The sequence below is a fragment of the Manacus candei genome, unplaced genomic scaffold (assembly GCF_025592945.1).
Source record: "Manacus candei isolate 608988 ecotype Guabito, Panama unplaced genomic scaffold, ASM2559294v1 h1tg000014l, whole genome shotgun sequence".
Taxonomy (NCBI): Eukaryota; Metazoa; Chordata; class Aves; order Passeriformes; family Pipridae; genus Manacus; species Manacus candei.
In genome coordinates this window covers 2,899,058-2,913,042 of record NW_026138062.1, presented here as the reverse complement: position 1 = coordinate 2,913,042, position 13,985 = coordinate 2,899,058, and the positions used below count along the sequence as shown (strand labels likewise).

Below are 13,985 nucleotides of genomic sequence, written 5' to 3'. Positions count from 1 at the left end.
AGAAGCTTCTCTCTCTGCCACACGAAGGCATGTCAGAGTCAAGGGGAAAGAGTTAACATGTTGTGACTTGCACAACAACCTCTAAGAAAATGAAACGTGAGCAGTATCAACACAAACTCTAGAAAGACACAACTGAATACCTCATAGCTACTGCAGCCAGAACTCCTAATTTGTAACAGCTTTAAAGTGAAATGATTTAGAAAAGTCAAACTAATATAAAAGAAATCACCCAGAGAAAGCACAGCAACTAGTTTTTCAGCCTTTTAAAAATGCCAAGTATATTGTGAACAGGATGGAGTGATGGTCTCCACAAAATCAAAGAAGCTGTCCTAACTACAATTTGGTCCCCTCAAGGAAAATTCAATATGCTTTATCTAGTACCTTTCTCTATCTAAGGAAAAAACAACTGCTTGCTTATGTCTCTACATTGAAAATCTGTTTCTATTTTCTGCAAAACAGCTTAATAAATGCAATGTAAAAGGAGTTCACAAGATAATTATTTCGCAAAAGAAAACCTTACATAAAATACTGCTCTGAAGTTATTCTAGAAAGACTATTCACAATGGACATCAGAGAATTTAACTCTTATGAGAATTAGGATAAAATTTTAGGAATATGCTTTTGGGGTTTTATTTTGGTTTGGGTTTTTTTACCTTGTCAAGAGAATTGCTCTTGTCACTTTGTCTTTCTGGGAGACTGTTTCCTGAGTCTGTACTTATAAGAGATCCTCTTGAGTCAGCGTTCCTCACACTATTAATATTTGGAGTAGATGTGGTGTATGGGGAAGCTAAAAAAACAAACAAACCACAACCCCAAACAATATAAAAACCTCAAATAATACATATACTGATAAAAGTCACTCCACAGTTTAGTGAGACTTCAAATCACCATATATATTTTTTTTAAGTAAGTAAATAATGAACTCTATTTAGTTACTTTTAATGAAGACAAACTTATTTGAGAGTTTCAGCAAATTATATATGTATACTTATACACACAGACTTATGTACTACATACACACATCCGTAAAAACCATATACAGCAACATATGCATGCTTCCATGAAGCCTATTTTAAAAACTCCCCTTTCCCATTTTTCAACTCTTTTTCTGTTTAATTGACTAGTAAGTGTCATAGCTAATTACAGCAGACAACAACAAATAGAAAAACACATTAAGAAGACAGACAAGAGGATGCCCAGGTGCATAAAGAAAATCACCGCTTAGAGGTGATCTCTAACACCACGTACAAAACTGCAGATTATGGCACTCTTGCCGTAAGTGACTAAGGCTAGTCTTGTCTCCAATTTCTCTGCAACAAGACAAGAACTATCACTTCTGAGAAGAGAAAAAAGGAGTATCACTTCAAGAATTAGCTTTTGTTTCATGTGGAAAAGCAAATCCTAAAGATCCCAAATGACAGAAGTCATGTACAGATTGAAATCAGATCCACGCTAAGCTGTTGACTCCATTAGGTTCAAGTACACATGCAGAAAGCAACCAAAGTTGGACGGAATATTTATTTCTGATAATTAATGAAAAAAGAAACCAGTTCCTTTTAATTACTATATTTTTTAAGTGCTTACCGATGCCAGAGATAACACCAAAGAGATCTTTAGGAAGATTGTTATCCAACGTGTTTCCTGATTTCTGTGGTGTTACTAACTGACTTGCAGTTGGCAAAATCTGTGCATCATCCTTTGCACTCTGTTTGGAAAAGAGAGAAAAATGTGACAATTTTTCTACATAATGGACGCATCTTCTAGAGAAGTATTTGTTATATATTTCTTCCTTAGATTTTAATTTCTATTAAATATGCTCTAAAGAATGGAATAAGATATTCAGGTATTTGTACAACCTTGGGATAGCCTAAAATTTATGATACCTCAGGAAACATGGAACAAATGAGTATTCCACTGAATTTTAAACACTATAAAACAGATATTTCAAAAATACTCAAAATAATTTTATTTCAAACACCCAAATATTTCTCTTGTTGTAAGAGTTTTGGAATATTTTTCTTAATACCAAATGGAACAGAGCAAGATAAGAACAAAATAAAATACATGAATAATTAAATCTTAGATTCAATAATTGTATGCAACCATAATATATCAACATATACCCTTCATAAATTCCACTTTAATTAATTCTCCTGTAGCCCTCTTACACTGCAAGTCTTCCAAAAGTGCACTCTTTAAGGTTAAATTCTTCTCTAATTTCTAGAAAATTAACCATTTTTTGTGGTCCTTTTGTTTCAGTGTTGGACAGAATTGAAAAACTGCAGAATTCTGAAGCTTATGAAACTCTTTGTTTGCTAGGAGTACATAGTGTTTCATATACATGTTACCATTAAAATATGATAACAATAATTCAGAATACCAAACAGAAATGGTCACTCACATTGCTGGAAGGGTTAACAGGAAATGGAGACACATCTTTAACATTGATTCGCTGAACATTTTCTATAAGCAGTCCAAAGAGCGGCAAATACATAGTGGCTATTCTTGCTTGATGACCCTAAATAGAGTTTAGCACTTCATTAAAAAAATTACAGTTTTAATTTTCAATCACTAATTAGTTTTAATCTATTCATTCCTACATTAGTAAAAAAGAGCATTTAATAAATATTTGCCCACATTCACAAGTTCATAAATGACGAAAGCAGTGATCATCACTGTATTTCATTCTAAATTACAGAAGATCAGCAAATTTTATTTACTGCTTAAAAATAATGCAGAAGAACTCCAAAATTAATGTAATTTCAGCTAAAACTAACCAAGTAGATTAATATTATGTTAGGCTGATAAATTAATTATACCTTTCATTATAATTTTATGGCTTCTCCACAGCATAGCTGATGTTAAAAAAAGTCAGAAAATTAAAAATCACTGAAAATTTACCACCATGACTTGTAGCTTTCTTATGCTTATTTTACGAACAATAGATGATGGAAGGACAGATGCCAAATATTAAGAGTTAATGTTTAATGAAAAGAAGAGCTTAAAACACACTTGTAAAAATCTGATTACTTTAAGAACAGCAATTAGTCTATATGTGCTAAAATGCAAACCCACACATACTAAAAGTTGTGCTTTGTCATTTCATTTGGTAAATAGATGGAATTTGCAGATCAGTAAAATTTTCATCATAGTATGAGCAGAAATAGTTTTGCTGCAAATTAACAGGGGTTTCTTTTATGAATAAAAAAGCTTTCTGTATGTGTGCACACTTAATCTTTATTATTTTGTACTACTAGCATAGCAATACACTTACCCTGGAAGCATATCTATCATCAAAAGAATGTTTTATCATCAAATTCTTGAGCACACTGATAGCAATCTGCCGAACATCTCTGAACTCCTGTAAGGCATTGCCCACTTCCCTTAGAAGCAGTCCAACTAAGAAGTGATTTTTACAGAATTCATCAGTTAATGAATAATCCAGTTGAAGGTCTGGAAGTAAAATACAAGCTCCATGTAAGGGATGGTTTTATTTAAATCAATTTATCAATTAACTTAAGGCTAAAGTAAAACCCAGCACATCAAACACAGCAAAGTCGAACTGCTCCCTCTTGGAAGTACTTTTTGTGTAATAAAAGAATCCAGTTCATTTATGTACTGAATATATGACATCATAAGAGAAACTTCAGCTTGAAGATCTCATTTATTAGAATATATATACGTTTACAATTTCAGATGAAGAGGTGTCCAAAATTTTCTCATATTCACTGTCATGGTTCAGTACAGTCATCAAAAAACAGATGCTAATCTCAAAGCACTTTTATTTTTCAAAGATCTCTCTCGGTAAGGGAATCCATTAGGTCAGAAAGAAATATAGCTAAGACAGCACAGGCCTTCTTGTAACTTCCACAGGTCTTCTTGTAACTCACTTAAGAGCCAACCATATCACCTGAAATACCTTCTGCTTGACACAGCAAAACAGAGCCAGAAAAGCTTCAGACAAAGGTCTTCTTTACAGGCCAAACTCCTAGTTCCTACTCAGGGAGCAGCATTTTACACTGTTCTTTATTGTGTAATCAGAAACACTATCTTCTCTACTTTTGTTATTTTCTTAGGATACCTAAGCCAATTCGTAGTCTCTTTTCTAGGAAAATACTTATGCAGTATTATTATCCAAGACACATGAAGGCTGAAAAAGCCAAAGACAGAAAAAAGTTCTAAGCAGCTGTCCAGATCATAGTCCCAAATCGTGCTCTATCTTATTCTACTGCAATGTTAATTATTTACTTAGCCTTACTAACATAGCAGAGTCTACTGAATAAATATTTAATAAAAAAATAACCTAGTCTACAAAAATATGTTAGGCAGGTATTCTTATTACTTGTAAAAGCACCTTCCTCACCTCTGTTTAGTGATTTCTGCTACAGTTCAATGCCTGGAAGAAATTAATGTCTTCACAGCCACAAATGCAGTAGCTAACATGTGACATGTTTTGCATGCATCAAGGAGATCAGGGATGCATCAAGAAAGCCAAAGCTCAGCTACAGCTCAAACTGGCAATGGACACCAATAACAACAAAAAGAGCTTTTACCACTACATTAGCACTAATGAAAAAGGAAAACATGTCAGACTGTAATTTAGAGACAGTGGACTTGGGTAAGGCTCTGTTGATTCCCAGGCCTTAACAGTCTAGAGACTAGCTTCAAGAAAGACAATTATCAGCAGTGAATGAGGATCAGGTCAGGGATCTCCTGAGACCTCCAGTCATGCAAATCCACACGACCAGATGAGATACTTGAGAGAGTTAGTTAATTGATATAACTCATTATCACCTTTGTTAAGCCATGGTAATCAGGGGGTCTCCCATAATTGTAAACCTGTGAGGACTGAAGGTAGACATTACATACACCTTCAATAACAGGGGATGAACAGGGACTACACGCCTCTCTTTGGTCCTTAGAAAAGTCACAGAGGAAGTCTTCTTGCAAATCATTTTGCATCAAGTGAAGGAGAAGAATGTGACTGGGAATGGCCAAAATAAATTTACCAAAGGTAAATCATGTTTTAAGACCAGTAAACCTGTCTGCTGGGGAGAACAGCAGATGTCCACATGGCTGTTGTATCCAAACTGGGTCATTATAAATTGTGAAAAACTGAAAAATGACTACATGGATCATTGGGCTCAAAGGTTGGTGGCCTATATGCTCAAAGGGCAGAGCTGCATTACAGAAGCATCTAGATTCTATAGAAATTGTTCTACAGAAATGGCAATTAAATTCAACGAGGACAAAAGCAAAATTCTGCACCTGGGATGGACCGACTTCCAGCAATGGTACCAGCTGTGGAATAACGAGCTTGGGAGCAGCTCTGCTGAAAAATATCTAGGGGTCCAGGTGGACAGTAGCTTCAACAGGATTTAGCATGGCATCCTGGCAACAAGAAAGGTTAACAGCACACTGGGCTGTATCAACAGGGTCATAGCCAGCATATCAAGGAAGTGTTTGTTCCTCTTTACTTGGCATTGGTTAGACATATCTGTAATACTGTGTGCAGTATTTAGGCCTCCTAGTACAACAAGATTCTTAAGTGAGTTCAGTGAAGGACCACCAAGGTACTTAAAAAGCTGGAGCACATGTACTGTCAGGAGAAATCGAGGGAAATGAGCTTGTTCCATCTAGCAAAGGAACACCTAACATGATCAGAGCAGGAGGATGGGCTACAGACCTACTGAAGTCCCTTTTAACCTGAATGCTATATAAAAAAAGCAAAAAGTACACCAAGTCTCACACTACACACCTACTTACAGGAACGTTGCAGGCTTCCACAACTAATGAATTAAAAGCTAACTCATGAAAAACAAAAAAGCAAACTTAGTAAGCATAGCAGGAAAGGCAAGAGGAGTCAAGGATGTAGTTTATCATGTCCTCAAAGAATAGATACCTTAGAGAGATTACTCTGCTACCTAAACACTTCCTTTAAATGAAAGGATTACAACTTTAGACTTCTATTTAACAATTTCAAGCTTTCCAATGTCTCACAGACCTGAAGTTATGCAGTGTCCACATCTAATAATACAAAGATAACATTTAAGAAAAATACTATATGCTACTTTGGAAGAACTTACCTTGGTATCTCTGAACTCTGCCTTTTCCAAATGGCATTGGTAGATTCAAAGGTATGTAGTGCTCATGGTTGCAGACTACACGAAGAAATTCAAATTTGAATTCAAAAAGAGTCTGCAAAAATAATTTTAAAGTATAAATTAAACAACTGCTGCAGCAATTTGAACAACACATTAAAAACAGCTTTCTAACACAAAAAAGTGATTTATCTCAGTCTTGCACTGATAGATATAGACCTGTCAAAGTTCCACATGTCAGCATAAAATAAATTGATCGTAATTCATACGTAAAAACTGGATATAATTCCATTTACTGTTCCCATTGTCCAAAGTTTACAAGCAGATTATGTTTTAACATAAGAAAAGTTGGGACCCACAGCAGAAATTCTTTGGGTATCTGATACATGCTTTTGCCATTCCAGTAAATGTAGTGGTGAAAGCACTTATGAAATAACAACTCTTCCAACTTTAGACTTCTCACACTCATGCTTAAAACTTCTGCTTACTGTTGCATCCTCAGGCCCCAATAGCTTTTGCAATACACGTGCTCTAGGGTGGTAAAATGCACTTGAAAATGGGAAACAAAACATGAAAAAGTGGTTTGATGGATAAAAAATGCCCTAGGCACAGATCAGGGGCTTCTAATGTAAATGGGAAAAAAATCTGAAGACTTAATGCAGGACTCTATCCATGCAGAGGAGACAATTCTTAAAAATAGTTTGTGTAAAAGCAATGAGTACCTTCGGATCTCCCGGGGCAAAGCAGCTGATGTAGTTATTGATTTGCTTGAAAACAAAGCCTCTATCCATAAAAGTGAAACACCTCTGAGGAAAACAAGTAAAACCAAGATACAATTGATTTAATAAGTTTATTTTCCAAACACATTATTGATACTTCAATTTGAATACAAAAGCCAACAGAACAAGCAAACTATGTGTACATATATGAATACCAAATTTTCCCTTAGAGTGTAGAACTTAAACAAATCAGAAATAAAAAGCAGTTTGAGAAGAACTCTATCTTGATAGAAATGAAAATTATATGCCACTAGCAGTTTTATCAACCATTTTATTTCCCATCCATTTTTTATCCCTCCTAGGTCTTAGTGGCTGAAAAATGAAAGATACTGGAAGTCTGTCTACATAAAATTCATGCAAATAAAGCACTACTCAAAACTTTCATAGAATTGGAAGGTAACCCAGACAAAATTTTTAAAGAAAAAGGAAGAAAAATAAAAACATATTTTGAATAAAATATAAATTAATTTTTTAAAATATCAAGTTTCAGAATATATGTATTTTTGATTACAGCAGTTGCAAATGTATTTTAACTTGGACATAAAATTATATTTAAAAGGCATTATGCATATTCAGCTTTATATGAGTTGGTTTTAAGATTCTTTAAAATCCATGAAGAAGTAGTATTATTGAAAGAATAACCACAGAGTCCAAGTCTCTTGTACCTACTTTTATAAAGGCAGCAAGACTATGGTTTGCATTTTTTGAAGCCTCTGGATTGTCTCTGTACTTCTGAGTGATGTGTGGCATTAGCATATTAACAACTGTTTCAACTGCATGATGAAAGGAAGCAGAAAATCTCTGGTTTCGCAACAGCTAGAAACAAATTGAGACACAATATTTAATATCATTTATAAACTAAAATACATCAGAAAATTTACTTTTGATAAGATATAGATAACCTGATAAGGAGAGAGAAAAAAACTTTCAAATTTTCCAATTTGTGCTTTAACAAAATATTTTCTTTAAATTCAATATTTTCCTGAACTTTCTACACCAAAGCAGAAAAAAGAGCATTTGCTTAAAATAAATTTTGACAACATGCCCTAACATCTGTTATTGAAGTTCAAGCAAGGCAGTCTTCAATGATAAAAACTTCTAAGTACAATGCATTAATATTTTTCTATACCCCAACAAACTTGACAACAGAGGCAATCCTTCAATTTTATCCATCTTCTTTTCCAAAGCAGACACCAGCTGGTTCACATATAGTAAATGCATTATTAGACCGTCTTTTCTGCCTTGAAAAAGAAAAACAGTTTTTGCTGTTCTGCAACTATCTTGGTAATAATACCTTCTCTGTTTTCCATTGAAGAAATTGTCATCCATGCTTCTTTCTTTCTCTTGCTCCTCTGCAACTTCAAAATCTCAGGCTTCAGAATCTTACTCTCTGTGCTTTTAAGTTTCCACAATCAGAACTGTTTTCCCTTACTTTTAGGTAGTTTGCCAATTAGCTTAAAAGATTTCCTCTTTGTTCACAATTTCCTTCTTTCCACTCACCATCTTCATCAATGATTTTGTACACTCTGACCAGTACTGGTCAGTAAGTGGGTTTTTTTTAGCTTTTTGGCACTGCAGTCTCTCTATATCTTACAACCTTTACTAAAGATTCTGTCTTTTGTCTGAAGGGACTTAAAGGACAGGTGGTGTGAGGCTGACGACATTGACAAAAACTGTTGCAACTGTACAATTAGTTGTCTTTTTTTTTTTTTTTAAACTGAAATCCAAACAACATTCACACTGTTTAAGTACTTTGTTATTTACATAGTTTTAACTAGATTAAATGCAACATTCTTAGACAGAACAAGTCATTGTCAAGGTCATGCATAAATCAATGATTACACAATCAATGTTTGAATTGTCCTTCAAAGTTCCAGCTCTAGTTTAAAAAAAATAATTAAAAACAGATATTAGGGTTGAAAAAGATCTCTTCATAAATATGAACTGTACTCATTCATGAAATAACAAATAAAAATTAAAAATTCTGTTAGTGGTTATGCCAGTGTCCTATGAGGCTCTTGTAGCTCAGTCTTTGTTGGACATTAATTAAACATTTTCCAGAAATACTACAAAATTCTTGCTACAGAAATAATCTTGCCAAATATAGAAATGCATCTTTTTATCAGATCTCATAAGCAGGAAATATCTGAACACATGTTGCATTGATTACCTAATAAGACAGAAAAGAAGCTAGCAAAATATTTAAGGGGCTTGTAAATCAAGAAGCAATGTTCAGGAGTGAGACTACTTGCAAACTAGAGATAAGTTCTGCAGATTTCTTTTTCACATTACAGAGAAGATGACAATCAGGTTAGTTGAACTGGGACTCAAACTCTACTGATCACACCACAGAGTATTAAGTGTACTACTATAAAGCCCACATTTTTTGGGGTAGTGCTTACATCAAAGTCCACAGTGTTAACTATTGCTTCCAACTTCATTGTACTGTAAGAATTAAGAATTTCTACTGATGATTTACACAGACTGCTCTACTGTATGGATTTTAAGAGGTTTCTATTCTTTTATAGTAATGCTAAATATAGCCCTGAAGTTTTTTCTACCTAATGTTTCAACTGACTTCTCCAGCTGTTTTCCTCTTTCTCTCCCTTTCTTACAAATGAAGTTACTATTTAGAAATCAAAACCACGTGTTTCTTCTAACATGCAATAAAAGTATGTGATTGGAGAAGAGACGATACAAATTCTCTCTAGAATATGTGGTTGGAGAAGAGACAATAAAAATTCTCTTTAGAATAACATTTTTTTGCATAAGTTGACATACCTTCACTTTAGAGTTTTCTATCAAATGTTGAGCCATTGATTTTATCAGAACTTCAAAGAAAAACCATGAATACTGCAGAGAAAAGAAAACATTCTGTGAAATTGCCACAAGGGTTCAACAACTATTTCAATACAATTAGTTCCTATTCTTCAGTTATAACCAGATAAGAACATAAGGTAAGAAGTATAGTTCAATATTTACCTTAAGTAGCTTGTTGCTTGTAAGAAAGTCAGCAGATGGCTTTAAAATTGTTGTCATGGACTTTGTCAGTTCTTCATGTACTGTCTTATATTCAGAAGCAACATAGGGTTCAGCTTTATAAGCATACTTAGGGAGGAAAAACAGAATTTAATATGAAATTATGATGTAATATGAGAAAACTGAAATTAAATATATGCAACTGAAATGAAATATACTCTTTCTTAGGGAAATAAAAAAAGGAAACATTCAATTTTTTTTTACCTACCTTGACATAAGATCTCAGGTAGCTATCTAAGCCTTCTTCATGACACTGAGCAACAATATGGATAATAACCCTAAACAGAAGTCAAAACCAAGTAAGCCTATAAAGAAAACTATGATTGCAACTGCAAAAATGCTACTCAGTTATAGATTTATGTGATAACCCAGTCATCACTTAACTTAAAATTCTTTACCTTGTCACATTGACTGCCACTTCCTCTTGAGTTGCTCTAGTGAGAACTCTAAACAACTGGTTGAGAACAGTTGGCAGGAAAGCTATCATCACATGGCCTTCCATAGCATGAAGGCTCTACAAGAAAGTAGTAATACTGTCACTCTCTTGACTAAAAGGCACTTAAATCATAAGTTCTGAAACAATAAAATTTATTGCAAGTCTTTTTTCAAAAATACACACTGCTTGCACACTACCAGAAATACTGCACAGAAAGCAACTGAGATTATTTTCCAATATAAATATTCAGCAAATGTTTTCTACATTATGGTAAATTAGGGATAAAAATCAGGTTTTATTAACAGCATTTTAGAAGTACCTACTTGTACTTTTCTGTTGAAATGCACATTAGGTGATGTTTAAAGGAAAAGCATAAATAAATAAAATAATCTGTTATTCACTGCCATTTTATACCTTAAGATACTTTACAAGATCAGTTCCTAGTGCACGAGCTCCAGATTCTGTTTTCTGACAGTACTGAAAAAAGTTATGCAAGTGCTGGTCCTGTCAGAGACAAAAAGAACAACAAATTAAATAATTAAACATTACTATCCATAATCTGAAACACAACACATTAAAAATATTTATATGTAGAAATCCATATCTTTGTCCATAGATTCAGTTTTCAAAAATTACTGAAGTGTGAAGACTTATTTAGTCTATAGGTAACATTGATATTTTTAAAATATTTTTATTTAATATTTTGATATTTTTTAAGCCATATATGAAGTTTCCAGTGTTTCTTGAATACCCATTATACAAAATGCCACTTATATTTGCTTCCAACTGATGTACAGCATACTTAATTATCCCAAATGATCATAATATGTTTTTTATGAGCAGGTATAACAGGACTCATTGCATTGCAGACATGCCAGTAAATAGCTTTCAGAAAACTATGACCTCTTATCTGGAAAATTCAGATTGGAATGGAGGGTGGTAGACAAAAGGTTCATATTTTGAATAGCTTCCATTTAAGATCTTCTGTTTTTTCACAGCTGATGTAAAAGAAAGATACCATGAGAAATGTCCAAGAGACAAAAAAGTAAGAGATGAACATACTGAGTTCAAGAATCTTCCCAAATATTGTAAATACATACAATAAACATACATTATTCCTAAAACTTTCTCTAATGTAATTTGTTTTATAACTCACCTGTGTATACACAGTTGACACCAGATGAGTGGATATTTTTAACAGTTGTTTGCCTCCATCTACCCATTTAATTTCAGGACCAGAATGCTGCATGCACACATGAAGGGGGAAAGTAAAACAATGCAGCAGTATATTAGAGTAAAACAATTGGTTCATAGTACCATTAACAACACTTTTTTTAGAAAGAAAAAAACAGTTTGAAGAAATGTGTGCAATGAATAAAGTCATAAAAAAAGGAAAATTATGCAGGCAATATTACCAAAAGCATTTATGAGCTTAAAATGTTTTTTCAAGGTCCCACAGGAGTTTCCCCGATGGCTAACAGAATTGATTCTCTGTACAGCATAGAGTTCATGTTTCCCCTACAACTGCAAAGAAACTTCTGACTAGAGAGAATTATGTACTAGTTCTCTGAGAAAAATAACACAAGAATTTCCACAGATACTCACACAGTTTAAAGCTTAATATATGTCACTGACAGGTAGCAACCAGTGCTTCCTTCCCATCCCATTTCCAAAGAACTGAGAATGGGAATGTTCACCCTGACAACCAGTTAGGGAGAGATTTTACTGCTAGATCTACAATTAGTCATATTGGGCCTAACATTCAACCCATGGGCATGAGCAGAGACAAACAGCAGAGGCATAAAGAATACACCTACAATGTGAAAAGATGAAAGATGTGAAGGAGACGATGGTTGGAAAGCTTACAGCAGAGTTCAAAAAAGAACAGGTGGTAGAACAGGAGGAGAGCAGCACCTCTTGCTGTTGATTTTAGGTCTCTTCCTCCAAAATTAGTCAGTTTTGTCTCTGCATTTCAATCTCTTTGTCAAATCCCCTATCACATTTTGTATTCTCCTTGGTATCATTTTTATGACTTACAATTATGCAAGCTTTCTGCTTTGAAAAATACAACCATAAATTTTACTAGTGAAGCATAAAGATCACAAAAATCAAGATGTGAGAATAAGACTTTTTCAGGAATAAAGGACTTACTGAAAGGAGACAGCATGAAATGCTAAAAAAAATTTAGTAAAGGACTTCAGATTATTTGCATACCTTCATAAACTCAAATAGTTTTATATGTTTAAAAAATTACTGTAACTTCTAGTTAATAATTATTACAGAAAATGAAACAAGCATTTCTTAAGTACATCGGCTAAATAATAACAAATATAAATATGTAACAACTTAACTTCCTGACTTTTACAAGAATGTGAATCAATCTGCCCTAATACTTCTTTTTTTGGTCTCCCATTTCTCTTTGAGTTTGTTTCCTCTTAGACATCTAACTTTTGCAAAGCATTCCATTTCAACTATAAAAGAAAATAAATTCTACTAGAAAATTACTTAAATCTTATCATCAGACTGGGGAACTACAATCAAAGCTCCTCTCCACATTGTTTTTTTCCAAGATTAGAGCAATTTCATATAGCATACCTTTCCAACACCCACTTCTTGATAACTAAGATAGCCTGATGGAAGATTTGCTGATACTGGGATGTGCTGCTCATTGGTGACCACTCTTCCATCTTTTATCAGAGGAAGCCAAGAATACCCAACTATGGAAGATGAAAGGCAAGTAATTTTAAATATCTGATGAAACTTAACATAAAGCCTTACAAAAGTCTTACTGAATAATTTTGATATGTAATTCAGAAACAAGAAAATATTGCTGTAAAGGCCACACAATTTGAACTCAAACAATTAGAAATCATTAAAAATGCAGATAAATTCTCACTGAGTTTCAAGAACACCATACATTTGATGAGCATTCTAAACCAACATTTGAAACATTTAAATTAGAAGAAATATTTTATGTAGACTTTCAGTCGGTATAATGTAAGTAGGAAGCATTACATGGATCACAGAAGTCACAGGTTAACAGATAAGAACATTTTAAAAAATTTCCCCAGTAGTTACTGAAAGTAAAGCATTAGTGTACAAACCTTGTGTTTCAACAACATCTTTCTTCTTTGTACTCCCCTTGCTTGAATTATCACAGCTGACATGGTAGAAGGTGAACAACAAGTGGTGCTTTTCATGTAACTGAGTGGGCAATTCTATTTTAATCTGAAAGGCAAAGAAGTCTCTGTAGAAGTTTTCAGCTAGACCACTGATATGTGTTACTGGTTGTAGTTCCAGATTATGTATTATTTGAAGCAAGATCAACAATCACACATACAAAACTCCAAAAAATTTACTTACAGTGAAAAGGGGAATCTGATTTAACTGAGAACTTTGCAATCCTCTAATACTTTCCTGTATTTTTGAAACTTACCTAGTACATAACCCAGTAAAAGTTAGCTCAGAAGGGTAGCTTACCTCATCATAAAACTCTGGATTTTGGTGGTGATGCAGAACAGCAGCAAATGCACTTCTTGTAAATACTGGTCCACCAGGTCTACCATAGATACACTTAGAAGAAAGGGAAAAAGAACAGAAAACCCTGTGATTCTTTTTTTTCACTCTCAG

The 13,985-nt window shown here is 33.8% G+C and overlaps 1 protein-coding gene across 14 annotated transcripts in view; it reads right to left on the bottom strand.

The window, feature by feature from the left end:
- Positions 1–13,985, bottom strand: part of DOCK9 (dedicator of cytokinesis 9) — a 112,313-nt gene that overhangs the window by 33,015 nt on the left and 65,313 nt on the right. For all 14 annotated transcript variants that reach the window (XM_051780568.1, XM_051780556.1, XM_051780559.1 and 11 more), the window contains exons 19-34: positions 13,836–13,928; positions 13,460–13,583; positions 12,951–13,072; positions 11,512–11,598; positions 10,770–10,859; positions 10,318–10,433; positions 10,128–10,197; positions 9,863–9,988; positions 9,662–9,733; positions 7,550–7,696; positions 6,824–6,907; positions 6,087–6,198; positions 3,275–3,453; positions 2,402–2,518; positions 1,585–1,705; positions 654–787 (exon numbers count right to left, since the gene is read on the bottom strand). In XM_051780568.1, the coding sequence (XP_051636528.1) occupies positions 654–787; positions 1,585–1,705; positions 2,402–2,518; positions 3,275–3,453; positions 6,087–6,198; positions 6,824–6,907; positions 7,550–7,696; positions 9,662–9,733; positions 9,863–9,988; positions 10,128–10,197; positions 10,318–10,433; positions 10,770–10,859; positions 11,512–11,598; positions 12,951–13,072; positions 13,460–13,583; positions 13,836–13,928 (1,794 nt within the window). The remainder of the gene's footprint in view (positions 1–653; positions 788–1,584; positions 1,706–2,401; positions 2,519–3,274; positions 3,454–6,086; positions 6,199–6,823; positions 6,908–7,549; positions 7,697–9,661; positions 9,734–9,862; positions 9,989–10,127; positions 10,198–10,317; positions 10,434–10,769; positions 10,860–11,511; positions 11,599–12,950; positions 13,073–13,459; positions 13,584–13,835; positions 13,929–13,985) is intronic.